This window comes from Lichenostomus cassidix, chromosome 1Ab (assembly GCF_008360975.1).
Source record: "Lichenostomus cassidix isolate B80296 chromosome 1Ab, HeHo_3.0, whole genome shotgun sequence".
Lineage (NCBI taxonomy): Eukaryota > Metazoa > Chordata > Aves > Passeriformes > Meliphagidae > Lichenostomus > Lichenostomus cassidix.
Genome location: NC_139481.1, coordinates 5,318,085 through 5,346,016, shown reverse-complemented (window position 1 = coordinate 5,346,016; position 27,932 = coordinate 5,318,085). Strand labels below are relative to the sequence as shown.

The window sequence follows — 27,932 nt, the reverse complement described above, 5'->3', positions numbered from 1 at the left end:
TGAGCTGCAGGCTCCTGTAAGGCAGCGTGCAAACCCTAACGAAGGGCATTTGCACGCCAGCGAGGGTCTGATAGCACAGTGAAACAGAGAGCAGCTTTGTGCAGGGAGAACAAGGCTACTGCAGTGTGCTCTGGGGCTTTTCCTTCCTATGGCCAGCGCCGGATCTCTGGTCCCTGTTAATGAACAGCTGCTGTTCATTCAGCCAGAGAGGTGCTCGGGTGGGACAGGCAGCTGGGGGATGATTCGGAGGGGATGCACTGCAGGGAGAGCCCCTCTGCTTGCCTGACAATGCCAAAGCCCCTCTGCTTGTCTTACAATGCCAAAGCCCCTCTGCTTGCCTGACAATGCCAAAGCCCCTCTGCTTGCCTGACAATGACAATGCCAAAGCCCCTCTGCTTGCCTGACAATGCCAAACCATCCGTGCAGAGCACAGAACTTGGGAAGTTCAGGCAGTATCCTTTTGGGTTCCATGCTTTGTGGTTCAAAGGCAGAGCGGGCAAGAAAATGGAAATTTTCCCTGTGTGTTGGTGATGCAATTGCAAATGTACCTGGGTTTTGCAGTGTGCAAATTCAGTTAATTTGCTTAGCTGGAAGAAAAACAGTGACTCTACCCTTTTTGAAGTGGCCAGAGCTCTTCTTAAGAAGAGCTATCAGCCTTGACGAAAACCACTAGAAAGTGGAACTCAGCCTTCAAAGAAATCAGCTCTCTTCAAACCAAGAGATGACCACCACAAAAGCTATATCCCCTTAACTGGGGATTCCAGAAAAGCTTTTGGGCTATTATGAGGTTTCCTCATCTGGTAGGACACACGAGAAGTCACTCTCCCATAATATTCCAGTGATTTTTTTGTGTGTCAACAGACTCTTAAGTACTTAATAGAAATACTTCTCTAAAATTTGAACACTGAAATGAAATTTCAAATGCCAGACATTTGCACTCTCCCATCCTTGAGTTTCTCTGCAGAGAAGCACAAATATGTTCTCTAAGAGGTCACAGCTAAAGTCTTGGGAGCTGCTGTAAGGCACCACACTCTGATATAATAGGAGGGAGCCTGGGTACAGTGAGGCACAGCAGAAATTGCCTGGGGTTCACTCTGCAGAAACAGGTCCAAGAAAAATCTTTCCCTCTTCACCTTTCTGGAAAGGAACCAAAGTTCATCAAGCTTTGTCTACTATGATTTTCTACAAGCTTAAATACCATATCATGCATTTTTTTTTATGAGGTATGAAAATGGTATATTAATTGCAGTCTGCTAATTGTTTTTCCTAAGCTAAAATGACACAAAAGTCAAAAGAAAAAAAAAATAAAGAAAAACTTCATGCTGAAACAAGAGTCCAGGCACATGCACTAGTTTACTGGAAACCTGCTTAAACACACAGCTTCAATTGGAAAGGTGTAGCTCTTTTTTTTTTTTTTTCACAAGCCTCGAGGGACAGCCCAGCCCAGGAAAGGTGATGGGGACAGGGGGTTGAAGGCCAGTCCAAGGAAAACCTGGCCGTGTGACCACATAACCTTTTGGGCTATCCTTTTCTTCCCAGCTGGCTGTCCATCCTGGCTGGGAACCTGGCTGCCTCCCCGAGCACACGTGGAGGGTGAGCCATGCTCCCAGCCAGGGTGCTGCAGCCTCACCACAGCCTCACTCTAACCCCCCTTATCTTTTTTCTCTCTCCTGAAAAAGCAAATAAAACCCCCCGAGCCTCTCCAAAGCCAGTTGCCAAGCAGAAACGAGGCAGAGACCCCAAACAGCAACATTGCCACGAACTAGATTATTTACAGGCTCAGGAGAGAGAACTGCAAATACCTACATGGCGATTGCTGTATCCCTTCAGTTTCTATTTTCTCACCTTTTTGTTTTGGCACAAGAAATAGCCAGCATGTGACAGTAAGGTCAGGGTATCTCTGGTTACAGCAGTGCCCAAGAAGCGTTGTTCTAGTAAAATGACACCATGCACATTATATAAAAAGCGAAGAAGGCACAGCAGTGAGATGCAAAGCACTCCAGCCACAGCCTTAAAGGATGAAAGCACAGCCACAGGTCCTGCCCAAAAAGCAGAATGTTAGCTGTGCTGAAATTGGCATTGCTGTGGCAAAACAATCTGGGATAGCTGGAGAGGCAATCCCACTCCTGGAGCTGCTGAGCTGGTGGCTTCCTAAGCAGAGCTGATCTCTGCTGTGCTGCAGGGTGCTCACCCACCTCAGAGACCTCTAGTTTGGGCAGATAATGTGAACAGAACTAGGCAGCACTGCCAGCATCGGCCACAGAGCAGGGGGAGATGGAGTAGGATGTCCTCACCCAAAAGTTTGTGAGTCAACCCCTCCTCCTGCTCTGCGCAGCATTCCTGCCAGAGCAACACAGCAAACAGCTGCTCTGGGTTTTGCAGGCATCTGTACAAGACTTCCCATCCTCAGATCATCCCTCTCTCCTCTTTTCAGTTTGGTTTGAAGCCTCAAACTACTGATTTTCACCTGGTTCCAAAGAATCAGTGAAAAAAAGCAGTGTAGGTTGGGCAAACGTAGCAGAGACTCCCCAGAAGGTTCATAAACCTTTCACTAAGCTGGCCAGAGCTTCAATTTTCTACCACAGTGCCTGAAAACAACTTGTCTGCTTTCCCATTTCATCAGGAGGCTATTGCACAGCTCTGACACTGATAGTGCAGCGAGGACCTTGTGAAGCTACTGATTGGCATGTCTTTTCTGTTTATTTCCTAATAAAAAGGAATCATATGCACTAAGCTTTCTAAAAAGCAACTGTGCCGGCACTCAGCCACAGAGGAAAGCACTGCAAAAGCCCCTGATGCTTTCACTTAACAGTAAATTCTGACAGCTTTGTTTACAAATGGGACTGACCTTTCATTTTAACTAACTTTTTAAAGAAAATCTGGGAAAATTTATTAGTCCACTGAGTCAAATACATCCTCTGAGCAACAAACAGGACTCTGATCCCTTTTACTTACATCCAGACATTTCAAAAGTGGTTCAGTAGATATTTTCCAGTTTTCATTTGGTGAAGGCTTATCATGGTTTATACACTGATCCTGTTCCCATTAAAATTAACCACATCCCCACCAGTATCAACAGGAGGAAAAGTCAAAAGGAGTGCTCAGAACTATGTGCTCCTACCAGAAATCTCAGATATTTTTTTTTTTCACAACTTAGATTCTCCCTGGACCCACAAATCACATTTCCACAGCACCACCACAGCAACAAAGTGCAAGACTTTACCAAAACCCCTCCAAAAATCACAATTTGCCTCTTTTCCCCCCTTTTAAGTCAAGCTTTGAACTGTACTCATGCAAAAGACCAGAAGATGTTGCATAGAGGTGTAATCAAGAGAACCACCATCTTCATCAAATCTTTTTTGCATTCCTGCAATTGTTGGGAAGCACTTTATGGAAACTTTTCCTCAGAAGAAGAACAGGAGTGGCTGGAAGTGCCCAGCCCCAAGAAAAATCTGGCTACTGACAAGCAGGATGAGCTTTGGCAGTCACAGGGATTACAGCACTGGAGGAGAACACGAAGGAGAAAGTTTAATTCCTTTTTGTGACAGATTTCAGCAAGGGCTTGACCTCCTGTCTCCTGCATCACACTGGGGTGGTCTCCTCTCATGATTAAGTTAATCGCCATTTATTTTCTCATTTTTCCTCTGACTTTCTACCTCTTTAAATGCTGGTCAAGAGGGGAACAGCCCCAGCCAGCAAGCTCTCAGAGGCAGGGGCTTCAGCTCTACATGCAGCCCAGCTGAGCTGTGGCTTGAAGCCAATTGCCCCCTCACCTCCCTCCCCAGCAGACAGCTTTTATCTCCCCAAATCTCCCCGCCTCGGGTTTCTTCCCACCATCATTTACAAAACTCTCCTTTTGCTTTGATGGAGAATGAAAACCAGACTTGCCAATCCTCACTTTTTCATGGGGAAATCTTCCATCACCGTTTGCTGCCTTATTAACATGTGTGTATTTCGAGGGTACAGTCTGCCTCACCAGCTGTGGAAATTTAGGAATTGTGGAGGAAGGACACGACATGCAACACAAAGAGGGATCTGGATAAGGAGAAAATTTGGGCTGTCAAGGTTTGTACAAATGTTTTTCTATCGTATAGATGATGATTTCTGCAGAGCAGAGAGTATTTCGAGAAATGAAATTGTCCTGATAGGAACAACAAATGGAAAATGAAAAAAAAAAAAAAGGAGAAAGAGAGAGACAAAATGAAGAGATTTGTAAAAGAAAGGGACCTTTAAAATACAATGATGGGGCAGGCTATAGTGAATTTAAATACCAGCCTGCAATAAACTCCATGTAACATGATCCCTGAGCACAGCCCAGCTCTTAGGGAGGTTTCAGCTACACTTTCCAGGCATATCTCCTCGACCTTGTCTCTGTCACATAAACGAACTGAAATGAACATATGTTTTTAAGTTTGTTTCTAAAATAACCCGAGCGGAGCAGAAATACTGCACTGCCCACACTAAGTCTCCCCCCACCTTCCTCAGGGGAGAGAGCAGAGAAAAACCATGCGTGTTAGTCACATCAGATGAAGTGCGAGAGTGACGAAGATTTATACAAAACAGAGACCAAAAAAAGCCTGTCAGGTCCCAGCTGTGGGTGAGCAATGAGCTGTGAGCCCAGGAGGTGACGTTGTGCCAAGGCTTGCTCACCTCCAGCCTCGCTGAGATCCCCAAAGTTCACATCAGCCCTGCTAGAGTGCAGGAAATCACCAGGCACTGTCACCCTGCACTCTGAGCCCTGCAGATCCTTTTCCTGTCGAGGGCTGCTTGCTCCTTGAAATGCAGGCTGAACGCTCTCCATGGGGAAAAAGGACATTTTACACCCATGTCTGCAATAAGGGGAACTCTATAGCTGAAATGGAAGTTTGGTTTTTAATGAAATTCAACAATTCAGACATATGGGTTTTCTTATAATCAGGATTATACTCACAAAAGGTCTAATTTCCCACTTTGGAGAGTTGAGGGTTTTAAGAAAGGCTTATCTGAAAGACACATCATCGAATTGGTAGGAGAAGTCAAACCATCCTGTCTAAAATGTCACTTAATGAGGCTTTAATTAAGATTTAAAATACTTCTGTAAATGAAGGAAGATAGGAAAAATGAATTTCTGCTTTGGAGCGTTTTATTCGCTGCCTGCCCACAACAGTGCTGTGCATGACTAGCTGAATTGCTATCACAGTATTTGTTCAGCATCAGCAGAAAATATATAGCTATTTACTTCTTTAATTATTAAAAATTTCAGGATTTAGCACTTCAAAGGCACTTTGACTACAATGGAAAAAATTTGCTTTGTAAAATCTTAGAAAGCTCAAGTTGGCAATGTCTCTTTAATTGGCTTTAAAACATTTAATAAAAGTTTTATGATAAAATCCTACCCTACAGCCACCATTAATCCCATGTGGCTGTGAGAGATACCAAGCAGCCTACGAAAGCTGGAAGAGAACATTTTGTTTTGTTTCCCATCTAGTAGTGTTTACTAAACCAATTATAGGAGATTTAACTAATCATCTCAGAAAACGAAGTTGCTACAAGCTCCCCTTTCCTGTTAAGACAGGTATTCCCATGACTTATTCTGGGTTCTAGCCCCAGCTCTGCCCCAACAGTTTTTCCAGGCTTATGCAAACAAGGAATTGTTCACTTCTCTCTATTTCCTAATCCCAAACTGGATCACTACCATTTGATTTGCAGAGATGCTGCACAATGCCTTGGAGAGAGGAGGTGAACATCATGTGCACAAGATGACAGAAGGTGTGGAAAGGTGGTAGGGTAGAAGGATGGGACTTTGATCAAAGGTAGGTATTTGGGCATAAGCTTGAATAAACCTGACAGTGAAATTCCAAAGGCAAGGTGGTATGGAAGAGAAGTGATAGAGTGGCAGAGCTTGGCAGAATATGATAAGCATGTTTCACAATACACCAGGAGATTTCCCAATCTGCCAATGTACATGTGAACAGCAAAAATTCAGTGGCAGTTTGGGAGAAGACAAGCAGAAGATGAAAAAAATATTTTTTTTCATCTGCAAAGCAGATGACAGAAATGGCCACTGCAAACTGAGAGCCTACTGAGAGGGAAAACCAGCCCTGTGGTCTGCATGAAGCACCTTGCTAAGAAATGAGGACTGAAGAGTTGAACACAGCTGTAAATCCCACCAGCCCTGACAGAACCTCTGCTGATAAAGTACAGACACTGAAGTGGGGCTTCACATCCCTTGGCAGCACCACTCTGCTCCCACCAGCACTGCCAGCTCCAGGACAAGGACTAACCCACACAGAAATGAGCTCATCTGCCCTTTTAAAGCACTCTGGCACACTTTAAAAATCCTGCAGGTAGTGTGAAACTCATCAATGGGATGTTTTAAAGCCTGCTCTCCTAAATTTCCCATTCCTCTGGACACAGAGCTTTGCCCACTAGCAGGTGGCACCAGCAAAACCCACAACACCATCTGGTTTTGAAGCATCCAAGGGAAATACCTGCAAGCAGAGAGACCAGCAGGAGGTCAGACTTTACCTGTGGGGTTCTCCTTACAAGCTAATAGTTTCCTCCTCGTGACATTGGCTCCCGCCCAAGTGAGATGTGAGTTCTTCAAAGGAAGAGCTTCCCCAGTGGGGATGTGAAGCTGAAAAGTGCTGTGACCAAAGGGGATTGGTCACTTTGGGACCCTCATCTTCAAACCTGTGCTGCTTTCCCCTTTTTGAACAGCAAAAAAAATTCAAAAGGAAAAAAAACTGCAAGTGCCTGCTCCCTGCTATTTTATCTCACAGCCATTTGACATGTGGTGTGCTGTGTAAAAATGCTGTTTTCCACCCTGTCCCAACTGCGAGAAGGTGCTGCTGCAGCCCTGCTGCAATCAGTCACTCGTGTCTGCTGGTTGCTGGAGGCAAGGAAAGAAACAAGGTGCCAGTGAGGCTCCTGCAGCAGGTAACATGGAAAACAGCTGTTTGTGCAGCGCAGGGAAGTGAAACGATCATTCATCAGGGCTGAACTGAGAGCTGCTGTGCAGCCCCGGGATGGACCCGCGGGAGCTCTGAGAGGTTGTGTGTCAAGTAAACACAGCAGCTGGCAGGAGCAGCGGTGGTGCACTGAGGTGAACCCCTGACCAAGTTCTGCAGTAGAAGGAAACAAGAGAAATCTCGCTTTTTTGGAAGGTGCTAAGGTCTGGAACATGCTGAGGTCTGGTGATGAGTCTAATTCTGTCCCAAGATTTGAGTAAGGGACCCTCAGTGAGTCACTGCCCCTGAATCAGGAGTTAGAAAACCACCAAACTCCCAAAACACCTTATTTGCATGATACAGGCAGTATCCTCCCACAGTGGCTATCCCTATTCTGGGTGAGGAAGAGACGCTATACAGAGGGAGGCTGTGAACACAAAATCACCTCTTTTCAAGCTGCCACTGCTCTCTCAGCCCTGGCTGCAGCACAGAGGGCATTTCCCATCATTGTCAGGTGGATGGCATGCTGGAAATCATCAAGACAGGGCTGAGATTTGCAGGATGCCAAAGGAAAGGGCTCTCCATTGGGCAGGATCAAATAGCAGCCCAGACCAAGTGAGGTGAGATATGAGGACACTTACTCAGGGCCGAAGGTTAATGCCTGCCCACATGATGAGGGTTGGTATCTGAGGAATCCAGAGGCCACCATGCAGCTACAGACCTTTGGCCAGGGATCTGAGCAGTGCTCAGCAGCTCCCAGGCTGGGCATGAGCCAGAGCAGAGACAGTCAGGAGCAAAAACTGAGACCCTGTTGCTGGAAGAAAGTGATAAATCAGTGAACAGAGTGTCAGGGAGAGAAATAAGCTGGCTTCTGGCTCAATTTGCTGCTAATGCCAAGCTCGAGCATGAAGACAGTGACCAAACAGCAGCAGGCTCATGAGACAGTGCCTATGTCAATGACCCTGGTAAAGCAGTAGAGGATTACCTTTCCAAAGGATTAGGAGGATTGCTTTTTCAAACTGAGCATCTCCTTCCCTTTCCCAGCAGTTTCTGATCATCCAGAGGAGCTCCTCATCCTCCACAGGGGTTTTCAGCCCATAAGTAACACTGCCTGGACGCTAATGGAGCAACTCAGCTCCTGAAGTGGACACCAGAAGGAAAAAGGATATATTTGAGGGGCTTGTGCTGCTAGTGCTGGCCCCTCTCCTGCTGTGCCATAGGAAACATGGTGGTGGTGCATAAACAACCTGCCTAATTTTGCCCTGAGATTTGCTTCCTCTACTCTCTGTGTGCCTGCTGCTTCTGGTTCAGCATCCGGCACAGCCTCACTCAGGGACTGCAAACCAAACCAGAGGGGTTACTCTGCTGAGCACCCAAGCACCTCATAATACCTCACAGAACCTGGCACAAGGGTTGTGACAGTGCCAATCCAAGGAATGTCTCATCCTGGGGCTCTGCACTGCTGCCAGGGTGGCATGGGGACAGGGATGGCCCAGGATGGCCACTGAAAGCTGAGGATATGTGAGGAAATCTCCACAGCCACAGGAGCATAATGTGGAGCAGCTGCTGGCATTCCTCCTGTGCCCCAGGAGTGATCAAAGCCTTGCAGTGGCTTCACTTCTCCAGCGTTACGAGAAGCAATGGAACAGCATCAAGGATACACAGGAATTTCCCTTTTATCACAGCTGTAGCCACAGAGCGTTTATAAGAAGCAGAAGGGATGAGTGACCCAGCCATCAAGTATTTTCCTAAATCTCTCCACAGGCATGAGTGGTAGGCACATTTTCTCCCTGTCCTCATGCTCTCCTTGGGGATCCTGCAGAAGTGTTGTACTTGTGCTGGAGAACTGGGGCCAGATGAGGTCTCTGGAGGTCAGGTATTGCTTTGCAGGACTTGCAGTGAAAAGTTTCACTAAAAATGTACATATATCGTATTCCCATCACTGCCAAGCTGTAAGTCTTGAAAGTTTGAAAGTAATCTTTCGTCTTTCAAAGAAGAATTTACCCAGAACTAGTCCCTAGCTGACATAAAAGTTATTAAAATAAAAAAAGCTAGTCACTTAACTGTTTGCCAAGTAGTTTACATGCACCAGTGGGAGCTAGGGAAAAAAAGGTGTTTGCATAAAAACTGCAAGGAATGCCTATTATATCACATTTCCCAGCAAAGCCCAGGCTGTTATCCTGGCAGTGATCAACCTCATTGTGCAACAAACATCACCAAAGGGAAAAGATCACAAATGCTTCCATATGAGGAATCCCTTGGTCACTAAATGAAGGAATCTCACAGGCAGTGTGAGGTACCACTTATCCCACCAGGTATCCTCAAGAAGTGTACTGGGTTATAGGTGATGATTGTTGGGATAATCTGTGAATATGGAATAAAAAGATGTTACAACATTATTTTTTTTCCCAGAGAAGTGCTCTCCAGTTCAGCTTATATCATTTGTGGCACAAGTAACAAGAACGAAGAAAGCAACCTCACTTAGTCCCTCTACCAAACATTACACAGACCTCATTTCTTGGAGTTTAAAAGTGAAACAAGAAGCTTTCCTTTATATCTGTTAGTTTGTTGTAGGTGATGGCAAAATAGAAATTAATATTAGTCTTGACACATGCTATCAAAATCTCTAAGCTAAATAGTTGAAAAGATATAAGTAGATAGTCCACATGCAGGATGGACACATGCTATTTTATGTGAGTTATTAGAGGACTAGGCTGAAAATATGCAGACTTTAAGACCTTGTTTTAAGAAATTTTAACTAAAACCACATGCAGAGTACACATTCTAGCAGATAATTACACAGAGTGGAGCACGACTCATAGAGAAAATAGAAACTATAGCAACATGCACTTTTTATCTAACAAATACAAGTATTATGAAAGTCCTTTCAATTTTCCTTTTTAAAAAAAGCTAATTTTTAGGCACTACAGGTCACCCACCTTTAGAATCTCACTAGTCTAATCTACAATGTGTAAACACACCCAGATCAAGAAGATTCAGGAGAATACTATTTTTAACATATTCCCTTGCCCAAAACAAGCTTAGGAGAAGAAAGAAAAAAAAAGGACAATCTGTGAATATCCAAGAAAACCTAAATGATGATAGGGCAAGTCCTTCTCAATCAATGACTCCTCCTTCCTTCCAAGAACTGGGGAGTCTATATTTAAAAGCCTTGCACATTTTCTCCTGCTCCCAGGGTACTCAGCAATTTGAGATAAAATGAGTAAAAGGGTGACCTCTTTACTTTAAAAGATCCCTGACGAGTTTTGCCCAGGTAAGGAGGCCGTTAAGTACTTTCTTTACCTGAGATTTCTGCAAGTTTTTAACAGTAAGAGACCTCAGATGTCTGACCCACTTTTCCTGCAAAAACTCAGGTCTAATTTTTCTTTTTTATTTTTTTTTTAATCTACTTTATTTGTGCGGGGATTCAGGGGGTGGGGAACAGAACACATAGAAGATGCTGCTTTTGAAATCCCTGCTCGTTACTTAGGTCTGAGATGACTAATGCAATTCCAAAACTCTGCACCATCAAGTCATGAATCACAAACCTACCTCAGTCTCTTCTGAAGGTGTTTTTGTGTGATTGAAGAGCTTCACTAGAGAAGGCAAACTTGTGTTGATAGGATGGCAGCACTCATTAGTTGCTAGTCAGGCCAGGCTGAAATTTCATTGTTTTTGTTTCCTAGGGAAAGAACTGAGATCACATCTGCATTTTATAAGAGCTCCTGAGTTGTTACTGATCGACAACAGCCAGCAGCTCTAGAAACTTGCATTGTTTTGCAGTCAGGGTTGCTAGATGGCCTGTCCTCGTAAAAAGTCTGGTTAAGTCATTTAAGCTCTGAAATTGAGAACTGCACTCCCCTGAACAGCGAGGAGAAATTGTTACTAACAAGAATTACATGTGACAGGCTCCAGGCTGCATTATTCAGCTGCCTTTGTTCTTTAAAGGATATTCATTATCAACTGAAGACCTGCTAGTACTTCTAGCTTCTACTAAATAAGGGTTTTTTTGAGTTAGTAACTTGGATGTAAAGGGGAAAAAAGTGCATTTCCCTGTTTTCTGGGGTTTAATATAAAATCTACAAAGGCACAGGAACAGTAGGGAAGGGAGCTAGAGCAGCTATGGGACTTAAAAAGTCTCATGGGTAAAAGGTGTTCACATTATTTGCTGTCAGTTAAGGTGCAGGGGTGGGGGGAAGGAACTGTAAAACTCTCTTCCTCTGTCCAATTTCTCAGACAAGGACATTGGCTAGTTTTGTACAGTGATGCTAGAAGTGAGGTGACTTTTGCCTGCTCCCCTGCCGAGTGCAGGGCAGGGCTGGCTGGCTTGCCTCGTGGGTGATGAACCTCTTTGCCCATTCCTAGAAGCACAAGTCCTTCCCTGCCCAAGCTGCCCGTTCTGTGAATTCTGGCAAGCCCATCAATCCTTCTTTCACAGTTGTTGTTGAAGGCTATCACATATCAGGCTCCTGTACTGCTGCCAGGGAGGCTCCTTGCACTTGCTCTTCTCCCAGGACAGGCACTGCAGACCCAGCTGAGCTTTGCTGAGCTCAGGTCATGTGCAGATCAGAGCACGTGAGCAAACTGGATGTGCTCCGAGCCCAGAGCAAGTGAGCAAACTGTGCCTTAGGACTCCCCACAGGATGATGGGTTGGGAGGAATTACGGAAAAGCAGGTTGTGGAGTGGGCTTGGAGCACAGAGACTAAGGGGTTCTGCCTTATTTCTACCTTATTCCTCATGGAATGCTAGTGTGGGGCTGGAAATGAGGAGGTCTCTGAGTGTCCTCTGCCACATCACACTCTTCTCTACTCACCCCAGTTCCATCTCTTTCCACGAATTTGCCCCTCTGTTGGAAATACAAGAGAACCACAGCTCAGACATGCAGCTGGCATTGACTTATCCTCCTGCAGACACAGGGTGTGTTTAAGCATGGTTGGTGTGGAGAGAGGAGACAGGAGCTTCTCCTGCAGCCAGAAAGTGATATCAGTTAAATGGGAACAAGAAGGAGGCATGGAGGTGATCCCTGGGTGTCCTTCCTCCACGTCACAGGCAAATACCTGCACCTGCAGGACCCCACAGCTTGCAGGGATGTGTGGACAAGGTCTGGGGTCTAGGGGGTGAGCCTGCCCACAGTAACCACAGCTGGGCTGCAGTCTGCCTCAGCTTCCCCCCTCGAGATGCAGCCCTGTCACCTCACAGCCAGGTAAAGCACAGGCTGTCAGAAAAGCCTCAGTCATACTCAGCCCACCTTCCAAGGAACGTTTCACACACACCACAGCACCCTACCTTTGTCCTGCAGGACATCCAAACTATCTAGAAATTTTGGGGCTGGGATCCAGCTGGCTTGCACTTAGTCCTGAACTTCTTGGAATGCTCCTAAAGGTGAAAGTGGCAATTTTTCCATCTTCATGGGAGACCCTTACAGGTATCTAAGCAGTAACACCAAAAGGGGCTCATGGTGGAGTATTCTCCAGGTAGGTTCCCAGCCCCAGAAGCAACTAACCCTTTCCCCAAATGCAAACTAGTGCACACCTGTTGGCTTCAAGAACCCTACAGAGATAACTTATCACAATGGATCCATTAATCCCTTTTGGAATTGCATAACCTGCTGAACTATTACCGTGCACAGAAAGCCAAGCAGAGTATTAGAGGAGATAAAATAAACTGCCAGGCAAAGACATTTGTTACGGCTGAGAAATCATGTTCTCTGAGGGCTTAATTTCAAATTGATCTAGGAAGACATAAAAGACTATGCCCTTCCCAATCAAACGGGGAGAACTCAGCAGAGAAACAGGACACAAAGCAGGTGGCTCAGGACAGGGTACACCTCTGCAGGGTGGTGTAAAAGCATGCCCCCAAGAGTTTTATGAGAACCAGAAAACACGGTAAGAGCCATGTGTTGAATTCCACAAAGTACATTGTCTCTTTCAGGGCTATCAGCGTTAGGAAATACATCCATTTTTTCCACAGTGGAGCAGAACCAGACTGTGAGGAACTTGAGCCCATTCACTCTAATTTGGGACTCACGCTGAGGCAGAGAAACCACTCACCAGTCTGGGATTTCCTTCCTTCCCTCCTTGCCTCTACGGTGGGTTTCAGTGAGTTTGCAGTGGGTTTCAACCACTGGAAAGGGAGAGGTTGAGAGGAGAGAGAGGTGGAAAGGAGAGGTGGAAAGAGCCCCCGGTTTTACACCTCTGTGGGCAAACTTCCAAGACCTGCCACCCCAGCCCTTGGGTAGCCGGTGCCCTGCTGCCCGCAGCTCCGGGTAGGGCTGCTCCCCGAGCCGCTCAAGGTGCTGTTCGCCTGGAAGCTGACACAGAGCAGCCTTTCCCCCGCGGAGGTCGCGGCAGGGCGGTACGGTGCGGTGCGGTGCGGTGAGCACTGTGCGGTACGGTGTGCGGTGTGCGGTGCGGTGAGCACTGTGCGGTGAGCACTGTGCGGTACGGTGTGCGGTGTGCGGTGCGGTGCGGTGCGCGGGGCAGGGCGGTACGGTGCGGTGCGGTGAGCACTGTGCGGTACGGTGTGCGGTGTGCAGTGCGGTGCGGTGCGCGGGGCGCCGCTGGCCGCGGGGCCGGGGCGGGGCCGGGGCGGTGCGCGGCGGGGCGCGGTGCAGGGCAGCCGCGGGCACACGTGGCTCAGCCCCCCAAAAAGGCGCTCCCCGGCGGCGGGAGCGGGCAGTCCGTCGCTCGGTGCCCGCCGAGCCGCCGCCGGTGCGCTCCGTCCGGCCGTCGCTGGGTGCCGGCGCGCAGGGGCCGCGCTCGGGTGCGAAGCGGCTCCCGCCCCCGCCGAGTCAGCCCGGCTGCGGGGCTGCCCTACCTGCCGGCACGATGAGCCTCACCGCCGAGAGCCACCGCATCCCGCTGAGCGACGGCAACAGCATCCCGCTGCTGGGGCTGGGCACCTACGCCGACCCCCAGAAAGTAAGTCCGGAGCGCTGGGGGGGGCAGGTGCCCCCGATCCCGAGCAGACCCCCGAGCTGCGCTGCTTCCCTCCCGCCTTCCCTCCCGTCCCGGCTGCTTCTCTCTTTGCTCCTTTCCCCGTGCAAAGTTAAACACCCAGCTCTCCCCTGAGCGGTGCGGACAGTGCGCGGCGCGCAGATGAGGAAAAGGTGGGAAGAAATAAGAAAAAATCCCGCCCAGCTTGCGGTGCGCTGAGCTGCCGCTGTCGCCCATCGCCCCGCGGAGGTGCAGGGCAGGGGCCAGGGGACCTGGAGTAGGGACAGTGCCGGGGTCGGGAAGGGATGGCACCCCCGGAGCCAGGCGGGACGGTGCCGGGAGTCCCCTGGGTTGCCCCCTGCGCCGAGTGTAGATCCGAGCAGGGATTTCGGACCGTCTCGCGGCTTGCCCCGACCCTTTCCAAGGAACGTTCCTGAAACAAAGACCCAAATTCCTGCATCCTGATTCCTGCGGCTCTCACAGCTGGCTGCCAGCGGCCAAACCGCTCTCAAATCTTCTGCATCCTTCGGTTTTGCGCCGGGCAGGCATCCCGTGTGTCCGCGCTGCTCGCGTGGAGGCTGGGGAAGCACACCTGATGCTTCTTCCCTCCGCGCTCCAGGGAGCGCAAAGGCAATTCGGTAGCCAGTGCCTTTTAAAGCTCTCCTAAACTGCCTGATCTTTCATCACTTCTCTTTCTTGTTTGTTTGTACAGTTATGAAAAAAGGAGTGGTGGCCAGAACCCTTCTTGTGTAATAGTATCACTTGCGATGCAATATGTGTGTGTGACTCCACTTATCACTAGATATTTAAAATTACCTTTTTAAAGACAACTCTTAATTAAAGCCATTTACCAACCACTAAATGTACCAAGGTGCGTCAATAACGGTGTCGAATTTTCAATAAACACTGCTTCAGGTAATGCATGAGTGATGCAGAAAGGGTGTAAAACATTCCCAGGACTGCAGATCTCACTGGTTAACCACTCTGGTTTACACGGGGAGAATCGGTAGGAATTCATGTCTTCAGAGGCTGGGCATCGTCCCCCACATCACTAGACCTTCTGGAGATATTTTCAGCTGGTGCATTCTTTGAATAATGGTTAGTGAAACAAAATTAAGGTCTCTAACAGGAGTTTTGATGTAGCAAAGCAGAATGTTGCATAATTCAGTGTCAAAATAACTCTGAGTGAACTTGAGGCATCTTTTTCCAGACGTGTACATCGTGTCCCCAACCCTCAAGTTGCAATTTTTGCCGTAGTTTTAAGTTAAGAAAAGTGCAGCTGCCAGCACAAGAGCTCCTACCTCGCTGCACTTCCCACCTCCACCCGGGACAAGCTGTGGCCCAATACTGTGGCATCAGACAAGGCTCAGGCAGGGAGCCCAGAGATTATTCAGATTACTAGCAGATTACTCAGAGTGGCAAATAACCTGATAGAACGGAGAGGAGAGCTGGATGTGATTCCCCTCGTGGAGGCAGCTTCTCGGCACTGCTGTTACCCTGATAAGAAGTCGTTCTGCAGGAATTCAGCTGTCCCAAAACCAACAGAGCAACAGATCTGCTTCTCCTCCCCATCCTGCAAATTCCTGGTACTCCCTTTGCCCTCCCGCGGTCCGAGGTGTACAGCGAGCCTTTGCGTGGAACACAATAAGCCTAAATGAATCCTTTCTGGGTAGGGCTGGTTTTCAGCCCAATCAGCCCCAGGTTATGGCTTTTTGCTTTTTCACACGTGCGTCCTTTGTTTTCTGCTGACAGAAGGTGGGGAGGACAGGGTGATGCAGGCAGGGCAGGCATTGCTACGGCAACTCCGATTCAGAGCAATTGAAGCTGCTGTGTAACTCTCTCGGTGGGGATGGGTGCACATCTCCAACCACCCTTTCTCCTTCCCCCCTGCGTTTGTAGGAGTTTGATTTTCTGAGCTGTCTTTCTCTTTCTACATGATAAACACGTTAGAAAGTTATGGGTGGGAGGAGGAGCTGGGAAGAGGTAGAGAAAATAGCAGCGATAAGGCACTTGCCACAGTCTCGTTTTCGCAGAAGTCCAGGTGAAACAATGTGTGGTTCTCTGGGGGAGCCGGGCTGGAGCTTTACACGGGGATTAGGAGTGCTATTTGAGTCGGAGAACTTGTCACAGAGAGCAGCTGGGGAAGCGCAGCGGCAGCAGCGCGCTGCGGGATTTGTTGCAGAGTCGCGCTGCTGGTCGCTGATGGGGCAGGATGTTTAAATAGGTCACGGCTTAAAACTTGCCCGTTTCAAAACGGTTGCTTCGCTGATAAGGGAGGCGGAGGGGTGGCTTCTGTCACCTCCTCGCCGTGGCAGAGGAGTGCTGCTCAGCTGGGACAAACTGCTTTGCCGAGCGCTGCTTTGTGCCACTTCTACCGGGATGCCTGGCGAGGTGTCTGTTCCTCCAAAGGCTTTGTGGGGCAACTCGGGACCCTTTCAAGGTTTATCTTAAGCAGTGAGGCTATAAACTAGCGCTGACACGTTCCCCTTGAAATGCTTAGCTGCAGCCTTTTGTGGCTGAATTGCTTAAGAAGCATCTGAGCCACCCGTTCTCCAGCGGTGGGGGCAGGCAGCTGGTGGTGGCGACGGCTCAAGCCAGCCCCAGCACTCTATTTCTGCTCATGACTCAGATCCCTGCAACTTCTAGTTATTCTGTGCTCTGATATAAAATACAGAGCCATTCATTTGGCAGATTATTCATCTTGCTCTTGGAGGCAGGTTTTTGGTTTTATGTTAGTTTGTTGTGCTGGTGGGTGTTTTTTGAGTTTTTTTTTTCCTCCCAAAGGTTATTCACCCCGGCACCTCCGTGTCAGAGCAACTTGTCCAAAACAAATCTGTTTTCTCAGTATCGTGCTGTAGCCCAGTAGCTCGTAATGAGCCCGGAGTGTTCTTCCTGAAGTGCAGGAATGTGCTCGCTGGTTAAGCAAACCAGGCAGATCTAGTTAGGCACAGCGCAGGGAAATCTGCCTCTCCGGCAGTCGGTTACAAGAAAACAAAGGCAGGAGGCCAGCGTTCACGTTTTCAGGTTTTGTCTGCATAAACTGAACAGCAGCGCCTTCAAAACGGAGATGTGTCAGCAGCTTGCCTTGCTCATCTTAAATAACTTAATTGTTCTCCCAAAGACGACTTTCGGAGATAAGTCATGCCTCTGTGGTTGTGAAATACTCAACAAAAAGTGCATCTATCGACAGAAAGTCAGTCCCCTGTATGAGTTTACTGACTCAGTGTGGTGCATCACTCAGCTGGAGCAGAGCTGGACCACTGTGGAAAAGCTCTGTTTGATAATCAGACTCATGTTAATTGAATGCTCTTTCCCCCTAGATGTCAGAGAGCTTTTCTTCTGACTGATAGAGGTCAGGATGGCAATTCAGCTAATTCTTTGAGACTGAAAAGTGCAACGTTGGGGGTTTCTTTTTGCTTTACTCTCCTACCACAGCAAGAAAGTACAATGACTCCATTGGCTATCAGCTCATCTGCTAACAGGAAGAAAGGAGTCTTCACTGGGTCATAGAATAGAATTTAGTCATAAATTTGGGTTATTTATCAAGAGAAGCACATAAAAAATTTTTTTACAATTTCAGTTGGTTTTCTATATTTATTTTTAAATAAAGGAAAACAATAATTGTATAACTATTAAGCTTAATTTTCTTTTGCAGGCAGATTTCAGTGGGTTGAAGTTGGTTTTGCATTCTCCTTCACAAAAGGAAGGAAATGGAAGAGTTTTATTAGATTCTTGCCTACATTAATAATTAGGTTGTTTATCCTAGCAAGGATACACTCGAGTGAAAAACTGGAAATCTCAGCCACTGACTCTTTCCCCTGTTCTCTCTTCCCTTCCCCAAATATTCCTTCTCCTCATGGGCTTGGGTGGGAACTGTGAATCAGGACTACCAACACTCTCCAGACAGCTTTAAAATTTGAGGCCAAATTCTACCTCTGTTTGGCTCAGTGGATCCTTCTGGCAAAGCCCTGTGAGTGCAGGAGCAGCTCTGCCAAGGCTCCAGCAGATGCTCTGTGCCCAGCTCTCCCTCCCTGAGGCCCCCAGGCTGTTGACCCAATTCTCCAGGGTATTAAATAGATGGTGAGGGGAGGAGGGAGTGGGCAGCCCCACTGGGGAGGGTGGTAGAGGAGCACAGACCCCTTGATGAGCCCCTGGCACTGCGCTGTGCTCTGGCAGAACCACATCAGTCCCTGCTGAGCTCCACCACCTCCCAGCACTGACCCTTAGCTCCCAGCATAGCCCAGCCCATCGAGAGCCCATCTGGAAGCAGATGAGCTGTGGGGACGAGCGGTCTTGGAGGGGAAAGGTGCTAAAAACACTCCTAAATCCTGGAAATCCTATGCCTCGTTAAAACTGCACTTATGCCCGCTTCACTTTATAACTCATCCCTGTCAACACAGCTAAGATCATCAGTCCAGTGTCTCCACATAAATACTGGCTGTTTCTCTGGAAGGTCAAGGGGCCTTGGCCACAGCTCCTCTCCTGCCTTCCTGTTTTGACTGAGGGAGGACAGGGCTTGGAGGGAAGGTTGTAGCAACCGCACTGCACACAGGCGCTGCTTCTGAAACATAAGATTGGGCAAAGCACTCCAGAATAGCACTGGGTGAGGGCTTCTGGCAAGTTGCAACTTAGCTAAAAATGAGGTTCTGAGGTAGCCAAATCCATTCATAAATTGGAAGCAGTTTTGTGGAATAGTTTCAGGCGAAACAAATGGCGAAGCGTTTCATTTTGGGCACTGGCAGTACAAGCTGAGGAATCAAAGAATTATTAAAGCACTTGGAGGTAGCAGTTGCCTTTCCCTGAATAGCCTGCTGGTAAGGGAATCCACATGGGCGGTGGGAAACCAGATTCAGCCCTCCTCTCAGCCCCTGGGGATTAAATTCATATCACACAGCTCAGGGAAATAACGTGACCGTGGGGTATGTGATAGCTGGAGAGAGGCAAGAAGAAACACGCACAGGCTGGAGCAGGAGGAGCACCCTCCCCATGGGAAAGCTCACTGCCCACCAGCCCCACAGCTTGGGATGCTGGAGAACTTGGGATGGCATCCAGCCAGGAGGAAGAGAGACCCATTTCCTCAAATCTTTAACTACCACAAAGTAACCCTTGTGAGTGCCCAGACAGTCTGGGTTTTGTTTGAGAAGAAATTGCTGGTTTGAGTCAGGGAGAGGAAAAGTTCATCCAGGGCTCCCAGATCCAGTCTGAGTGACCAAGTTAAAAAAAAAAAATAAAAAATCTGGTTTGGATAAGTAAAAACACTGTTTTGGCAACCGGAATTACATTTTACACCCAAGCTAGGAGCTGAACAGAGTAACTTTTCGTTGTGCAGGTCTAACAGCCTCCAATGCTCTCATAGGATCATTTATGCCAGAAAGCTCCTCGCACAAGGATGTGCATGCACAAACTATTCCAATCATTCTTCACGGTGCTGGCTGCACCCCTGCTGCAGGCTGCCTGCCTGTGGAGCTGCCACAGGCTGCTGTTCAGTCAAAAGAGGTTAGAAGTGATTTGTCCCCATGGTGGGATCTGGATCTCTGATCGTAGCATGATGCATTTTAAAATTCCCTTTTTTATATGCTTAAGTGGCATATTTATTGCCTCTGAAAAGCTGAGCTGATTTATCTTGTGTTCTCTTTTTTTCCTCAACCATACAACTTTTCTGCTCTGCCACTGGAGCAGTCTTTCTCCATTTCTTTGTGCCTTCAGTAAGGGAGGAATTACAGCTTAATTCCCCCTGTTCTCCTCCTGGCCACCACTGGCATCTGAAACACAACAGGCTGGAGACAGGAGTGATTTCAGGTGACTTGTAAAGAGAGTCACCTGGCCTGACCCAAAGCTACAAAATGAGTCATGGATTGAGAGTTTCAGGGAGAAGTGACACCTGACATCTCTGCAGACAGTGTTGAGCTGAAAGGCTTCCACTTCTCGATCTCTTACCTAGAAATTCCACCTCCTCTGACTCAGACAACAGTCTTTCTCCTGAGGTAAACTTGGTTTCTGGATTTTTTCTTGAAAGAGGTGAGAGATGCAGTGACAAGACCAGGAATTGTTCTAACATCCAAGTGTTCTTACAGCCTTATCTTATTTCCCATGATATGCTATTAAAATAAATATGTAAAGAAAATACCTCGGTCCTTTTAATGTAAATGATTACACATGAATATGTGTTTGAACTCAGCAAGAATTGAGAGTGAAGTTGGCTCTTTAAGGAAATGATCTTTACGAACCTATATGTTATGACCCCAGATATAGGCCAGGGAAATATTTTTTTCAGAGGTAAAATATTGGGAACCTGATTTGAACAGAACTGGGGGAGTCAGCTGGGCTATTTCGTTACAAAGCCTCTCATTTATGCCCTGAACTCAAGAAATTAATAAAGTTCCCAAAACAAAACTTTTTTTTTTTTAAAGTTATTGGGCTGTATCAGGACATTTTGCCCCTTTACAGTCCCTTTTGGTAACCACCACTGTCTTTCTCAAGCCGTCTGCTTTTTAAGCAGCAGTATTACCTCATGCAGCACTAGTTCTCCTTGTCTTCAGGGAGAGCTTGGGATCAGCACTGCCCGACACGCAGCAACATGTGGTGTCTGAGGGCTGGGATTTCTGAGATGTTTCAGAGGGTAGCCTCATGTTCCCTCAGTCTCTGAGGATATCCTAAAGCCATACGTCCGAGTGGAGATCTGTACCCTTGAGTCAGGGGTGAAGGGAAGGACATACATGACTGCAGACAGAAATACAACTGTGCTGCTCTGCTGCGTGTCCTGGAGAGCTCTTTGCCTGCCTGTTAGTAAACTCTCAGCCTGCCCTTCACGCTGGACAACATTTATCCTGAAACCAAATATCTGCAGCCAGATTGCTCGCGGAGTCGTGACTCAGTCAGACTGGTGCTTGAAGGGCTCAGCCATGCCGAGGAGATTCTGCTTGCACAGACTGCAGATGGCATGCCTGTCCTTCAGTGGCTGCTATCCTGGTGTTGAGTGATGCCCTCATTGATTAATCGCTCAGATTTTATTCCTTATTCCTCAGCTAAGCCGGTTCCAGGCAAGACCCAGGTGCCAGGAGCAGATAAAGGCAGGATTTCTTGGCGTTTGGTGCCCAGATGCCTTGAGGAGTGCAGCGGTGGGCATCAGCTTTTAACAGGCAGCTTGGCTCTTGGGCAGGAGTTTGTGTGAGGATTCAAGGAACTGCAGTGATTGGGCTCTAGTAGTGCCTTAATTCATCCCTGCTGTTTGCTGCAGAGATGGCAAAAATGCCAGGGAATAAGTGGTTTTGCACATGAAAGAGCACTTTCACCCATCAAACTCCTTGTGACCAAGAGATGAGGGTGCACAGTAGAAGGTTAAACTAAATCAAGAGGGTCTGGGTACAAGTTCTGATTTCATCATTTACTTTTGCTAAAAACTTATTGTTGCATGACACATTTTAAAATTCCCTTTTTTATATCCTTAAGTGGCATATTTACCACCTCTGAAAAGCAGAGCTGATTTATCTGGCATTCTCCTTTTTTCCTCAACCACACAACTCTTCTGTTCTGCCACTGGAGCATTCTTTCTCCACTTCTTTGTCTTCAACACTGCCTTCTTCATGTTTAGCCTTGACCTTTCCTCCCCTGCCTGCAACCACCTCTTGATGCCTCAGTTCCTGCTAGCTCCCTGTAATCCTGTGCTATACAATGGAACATTTTTGGCTTGCATAAATGCAAGATTGCATCTTTATCTCATTAGGAAAGGAAAACTAACTTGAGTAATTAGAAAAATCAGGTAATTAGAAAAGGTAGATGCTTTTTTTCTGAAATGCAGTAGACTCAGGAACTCCTAGTTTTGTGTGAGAGCTGTACTTAAACCATTAATGCTGGATTTTAAAGTTGGGTTTGATAAAATGACTTACCACTCTCTGTCAATCTGGAGGAAAAATTATTGCATGCAACTTTCTTGGAGACACAAGCTTTGTTCTTAATACTTTGATTTGCACAAAACCATGGTTCTAAGACACTGTCGAATTTGCAAAATGCTGTTTTACCTCCATGTACCTTCTCTGATGAAATCTCTGTGCTTCTTCATTTCCATGAAACCTGAAGCTTAATAGAAAACCAAATGATAGTATTACTAATCTCTACTTTGTGCTAATGGCTTCTGTTCCCCGTTGTGAACACAATTAGTCTCTAATCATGTGCAGCAGATTAAAAGCTGCATTTATTGAAGTGGTCAACACGTAAAATTCCTAATGAGGATGGGCCCAGCCTTGTAGATGAGCATGGATGAAAGACTAACTTTCTAGCTACAAAGTTCATTAACCAAGGGAGGACTTCTGAGCAAAATGGACACATAATTGGAAAATGGTGGATTTTTTCTTTGCTCTGAGGAAGCAAATTGTGCTCAGAAGAGTTCTTCCCCTCCCCTTCCAAGCGTGCCTTAAACACAAACCCTTTTTCTTAAAACAATAGCACCTCTAACCTATGCTGACATCTCAGACTGCTCCAGCAGCAAGAGACGTTTGCCCCCGCCAAGCCGAGGACTTGCACTAACGAATCCGTTGACAGCCAGATAATTGGCTGGCCCTGTGCAGTGATGCCTGTCTAATCCAAGCAGAGGGGTTTGGCTCCTGCAGCCAGCCTGGCACAGCCTCACTTGGCTCCTGATCGTGGCACCGACGCGTGCAGGCTTGGACACGGCAGGAGCGCCAGGGGAAAACGCTCCTGGAGCAAGGGGGCTTGAGGAGGTGACAGCTCTGGGACATGGGACAGCTTTTGGGTGGTGGATATCAGGTGCCAACGTGACCCACCAAACTGTCTGTCTGTGACACAGGGTGGGATTGTGCTTAATCAGTCCAGATCCAAAACTAATAGAGGGTTAAATCCAGATAAGCTTTCAGGACAGTAGTGCTACTCAAAACCAGTCACAAGGATTCTTATTTGAAAAGTAACCAAACAGAGAGCAGACCTTTTCCATTCCCTAGCTGTGTGCTGCAGTGACAAGCACTAGCTGTTTCAACATACTCCTCTTCCAGAAATTACAAAGTTAGCTGTTACCAGTGCAATACTAAGCCAAACATTGACACCAAAATATTACTACTTTTATTCTTCTCTTTTCCTCTGGCTTTCTAAATACCCTGGGTGGTTTTTAAGCCAGCTCAAGAGCCACAGGGAAAGCCATCCTATCTGAAAAGTTAAGAAGATTGTTTTATAGAAGATGAGACAGGGAATCACTGGCATTGTTGACGAGGGGAAAAACTGAACCCCTACGAGTGAGTAATCGGGATTACCACAACTGAAAGATACGCTTTTTGGCGAGAACATTCAGAGCCCAATTTTCCAGGCAAAGCTCCATTTTTAAAATGTCCCTGACCGCCTCCATACGTTAAATATGGCTGTGCACTCCCATGTGTCCCTGATTCCCCGCAGTTCTCCAAAAAACAGTGTATGCATGTTCTTGCAGCTCGTGTGGGAAGCTAACATCTGGATTGTCTCTTCGGTTGACCTAGGAGGCCAGATTTGTCAAAACTTGAAAGCACTGTGCAGAAAATGCCTCTCTAGGCTTCAAAGCCAACTTTTGTTGGTTCAGCTAACTAGGTGGTGGAATTCCCCAAGTTTTACATTTGCCTTTGCAAACACGTCTTCGAACTGGCGCCAGAAACCTCTCCCCTTTAACTCTAGGGAACGAAGCACAAGAGCTACTGGCAGCCTTTTCTCCTCTTTTATTGCACAAGCTGGTGCTTTGCCTTCCTCTTGCACCTCACGCATCCCTGGGATCGCATTTCTTGTCTGAAGGGCATTTTGATAGCACCCACCCTCCCAGATGGATCCATGCTTTCCAGGGCCAGCCAGAGGGGTATTGTGTCCTCCAGCTCTTCAGGAAACTTTCCCAGACCACCCCACTAGCACTGTGGGACGCAGGTGTGCACATCATAGGCTTGGTTTGCTTTAATACCCTTTATCTGCCAGCAGAAAGGTAGGGCAGCTCTTTAGCTTTGCCTTGCATTAATTGACTTTGCTTCCAGTGAAAAGTTGCAGTTCCTAAAACTGAGGATTCTGCAATCTGGTTGCAGTTGCAGTTCCTAAAACTGAGGATTCTGCAATCAAGTGTTAAAAATAACTCCAGCACCCTCTGCCAGCTACAATAATAAGGCTTTCCTGAAGACAGCTTTGGCTAAATCCTAGAATAACAACGTCCCAAGAATTCTAGAAATGCTAAATCTGCAGTTATGCAATCTAATTTCTGCTGTATGGCCAAACCCCACGCTTAAGGGCACTGATAGAGCACCAAGTTGGAGAAAGGCACCCCTTTTCCACCCCAGTTCATGGTGTGACACAAAGCCACAAATGCCACCATTCTCCCATCTTCCCTACAGATCTGGTGTTCTCCACCCTCTAAGCCAACACCCTGCATGACATAAAGCAAAGTTCTGGGCCTGCAGAGCAGCCTGTTGCTCTCAGCTGCGTTCTCTGCCTCCATTCCCAGCCCTACCTGCTTTTGCAGAGAGCCCTTTGCTGGGTTTTGCTTCCTGGATGGTGGCTGCCAATGCTTCCGGGGGATGAAAGCCAGATTTTCCTGTGTACGAGAGAGAGGGATGTGCTGGCGGTTGCATTTTCCAAGAAAGAGGTGTACAGTACAGCTTCTCTTTTACAAGATTAAACAATTCTAAGAATGTACCCTTCTGTGGCTCATATCCTCTGGCTTTGTAAACTCAACCTGCGCTTTACTGCAGCGCCTTCAGTACACATGCTTTCTATGCTCTGCTCCTAACATCTTAAGCCAATCCTTTTTGCCAGTTTGTCCAGAAAACAGGCAAATGGAAATAAGCAGTTGGGCTTCTAGAAACTTGCATAAGAATCTGTGTGTGAGTGCCGAGCTCTGGTGAAGGAGGCTCAGAGCCCAGGAATGTACCTACTTTCTCCTTCCTGTATTTAGCTGACTAAGATTCCTAAACAGCGGCTCCACATCCTAAATTATAGGTTTGGACTGGAGCACTTGGCCCATGGCTGGGATGTCTTGTGTAATTCTGCTGCAGCTAAACCCAGATTTTTCCAGAAGATGGCCCTGTGTTTCCTAACGCCTCAAGCTTTTCCTCCCAGGGTGATTATTCCTAGCTGAGAGACTGGAAAGCATTGCACTGAAAAGGTGAGAAGCTCAGGACTAAGGCAAAGGGCTGCTTCCTCTGCTCTCATGTGCTGCTGACCCTGGTGCAGCTCTGTAAAGCTGCTCCTGTAAAACAGGGAAGAGCAGAATCTGGGAGCCTGAGTCACTGTTTTCCTTTCCTGTATGCACTAATAAAGAATAAATGACGATAGTGATGTTAAGACGTAAAAACAGTGACTATGGTAGCATTTCACATGGTTTTGCAAGATTATAATCTACAGCTAATGAGTCCTGTTGCCTTTATCTTTGGAGATAACCCTCTTTATCAGCTGGAAAGCCAATGAAAATTGCTGACCAGAAGAAGATGCTGTAGAAAAAGCAAAAGAATTGGAGGGCAGCTGAATTGTGGCACCAAATAACAGTATACTAAGTCAGACAACCACCAACACTGCTGAGAAAATACTGTTCTACTTGATAGGGAAGAAAAAAAACCTCATGGATAATCCTGCACAGAAATATTCTCCTGTGGCTTGGTCACATGCACTCATGAGCAAAACTGAAGTTGTGCATTTGCAATGGTAGGGAGAATAGTTTTTGACAAAATGGGATGTGATGGAAGGTGTCTGGAATAAGCATTAAAAATTAAGAGAGTTCATGGTCTCAGAGGAAAAAGAGAGCAGACCCTTTCAGACAGCCAGAACTGATGGAGCACATTGCTTTTTCAGACTCACAGAAAGTGGTAACTGGCCAGTTGGCTACTCCATCTGTGGAGAGGGGGCCAAATTGCTGCTTCCTTTCATTCAGTGAAGGTGCATATCTGAGTCTGCTCCCCCAGCCCTTCTGTTGGATTTATTTACCATGGAGCTGGAAGGAAACAGACACTGGTTAAATCCCTCATGCATGATGGTAAATCAGCCAGTTTACAAGCTATTGATTGATAGAGGGAATAATTGTGTCTCTTGTTTCCTCAAACTTTATGGTCTTAAAAATAACACAGATGTTATTGAAGAAATTTATTAGTGATTGAGCAAGTCCTTCTAGTCAACCAAGCAGTTATTCTTTTATCACAAAACATGTGATAAATTTAATAAGGTTCTTTGGCACAAATTAGTGACTGTCTGCAAAAGCACTGAAGATAAATATCTGACTTACAGTGCACAAGTGGTTATAAAACTCCAGCTCTAAAACAAGTCCTTGATCAAAGTAGCATAGTTGCAAGGCACACAGATTAGAAGCTGAAACATTAATTATGGCTAGGGATCAAGCACAAGTCTTATCTACACTTGAATAAAAAGTAATAAAGAAGCAGAGATTTGTCTTAAGGCCAAAGCTAAAGAGACCTGAATTACTACTGACAAAGCACAAAGGTTTATGGCACAGAGACCTCATCTGGTACTTGTACTGCTCTAAAAGTGAGCCCTGCTCATTTAGGAATGGCACAAGAATAAAGGCCTGTCTGGAGTGAGTAGGCAGCACAGGCAACTGCATTTTAGACAATGTACTGAGTATAACCTGTAGGAAGGAGAGGGAAGAGGTCTGGGGTTCTGAGTAGTGTAAGGTTTAGCCCATGGTCAAACAGCCTGGGAGATGCTGTTCCACCAGCTGCTGGGATTGAAGTGATGCTGACACTGATCCAGCACAGTCACATCACGAATTCCCATCTGCACCTAAATGAAAGTTGGTTTTCAGTTGGTAACCTCTGCTCTGGTCACTAATTCCATGAAAGACAGAAGAGATTAAAACACCTCAGACCGAGCAGCAGAGGGGGAAGATCCAGGTTTGTGCTTTCTCTGATGGAAAGATGGATGAGCAGTGGTGATGTGAGTCATCCCACTCCAGTGTGGTGTGTCAGGAGACAATGGAACAAGATACGACACCTGAAGCAACACTTCCAAAAAGTGGCAATACCACAACATGTCTAGCCTGTGCAACTCATCAGCACAGTTTACCACAGCCCATTACTGCAGGATTTGGAAGGATTAGATATGTGAAATGCCAGAAATGATAGCTTCTCCATTAGAAGGAAAATAAACACATGGTATAAAGTTTCCAGACTCACAGATGTCTCAGACCTTCAGCTGGGATGGTTCAATAGAGGCAATATTTTCCAAAAACTTTTCCCTAGATTGCTTTGCATTTTTATATGAAGCACCTTAGACCAGAATCTGTCAGAACTAATATACCACATCAGATGAAATGAACTAGTGCAATAAAAACATATCTATATAATGTAAACCCATCTCCAGCCATTGGTAATCAAGACCTGATCCAAAAACAGCCACCCCAAGCCCCTAAAGAGTAAGGTTATTCCTTGAGATGGAGGAGTCTTTCACAAGATTATTTGTACAGATGTAAGTCCCATGTAAAAAATGAAGAAATACAGAGAAATTCAGAAATACACAGAAGTTCAGTTCTAACACAAGTCAACTGATTCAGCCAAAAGCAGATGCAGTAACTGCAAGCTTTCTCATTCCCTGCTATTCTACCCTCCTTCTGAGTCTGAAACTGTGCTGTTCCCTTACATGTGAGACTCCATCCTCCCTCACCTATTCTTTCTGGTTTTCTTACTGACCAAACTGGCCCTGGTGACTGAGAAAAGACACAACTCAATAATTAATATTTCCTTGCTTGGTATGGTTTAGTTTACAGCTTCAGGAAACAATAGGGAGCTGTGTTCATGCAATCTCTCAAAAGTGTGAAGAGGGGAAATTCTTGTAGCAGGTTCACATCCCATTTTCAGTCTCTTCAAAAAATGGAAAAAGTAAAAAAAGAAATAAACTTTTTTTTTTTTTCAAAATCTGTATTATGTTAGTGCATCACTGTCCTTTAAATGTTCTGCTTTCATGCACTTGAATGGTAAAAGTCAAAAAGGCTGAAGAAATCTAGAAGACCCACTGTTTGTAAAACCACATTTCAGAGAGAAAAGAACACTGATAGCACTTTTGGAAATTTACTTGTCTTTCAGATAACTAATAGGATAATTTCAGATAACT

General features: G+C 46.5%; 1 protein-coding gene and 1 long non-coding RNA gene across 5 annotated transcripts in view; one reads left to right on the top strand and one right to left on the bottom strand.

Moving 5' to 3' along the window:
* Positions 1-3,920: 3,920 nt before the first annotated feature.
* LOC146442816 (uncharacterized) lies at positions 3,921-13,299 on the bottom strand. Of its 4 annotated transcripts, none has more exons than XR_014849472.1 (5): positions 12,217-13,299; positions 9,214-11,894; positions 7,915-8,067; positions 7,571-7,743; positions 3,921-4,141 (listed from the first exon to the last, which is right to left on the bottom strand). It is a non-coding gene; the product is annotated as an uncharacterized LOC146442816 (long non-coding RNA). The 4 variants fall into 4 exon arrangements; XR_014849471.1 differs by lacking the exon at positions 3,921-4,141 and adding an exon at positions 5,105-6,470; XR_014849470.1 differs by lacking the exon at positions 3,921-4,141 and having other exon boundaries at positions 5,105-7,743; positions 9,214-9,293; positions 10,482-11,894.
* A 270-nt stretch (positions 13,300-13,569) lies between these two features.
* AKR1D1 (aldo-keto reductase family 1 member D1) overlaps positions 13,570-27,932 on the top strand; it is a 34,100-nt gene continuing 19,737 nt past the window's right edge. The window contains exon 1 of the mRNA XM_085049563.1: positions 13,570-13,850. Coding sequence (XP_084905689.1) covers positions 13,758-13,850 — 93 coding nt within the window. The 5' untranslated portion in view covers positions 13,570-13,757. The remainder of the gene's footprint in view (positions 13,851-27,932) is intronic.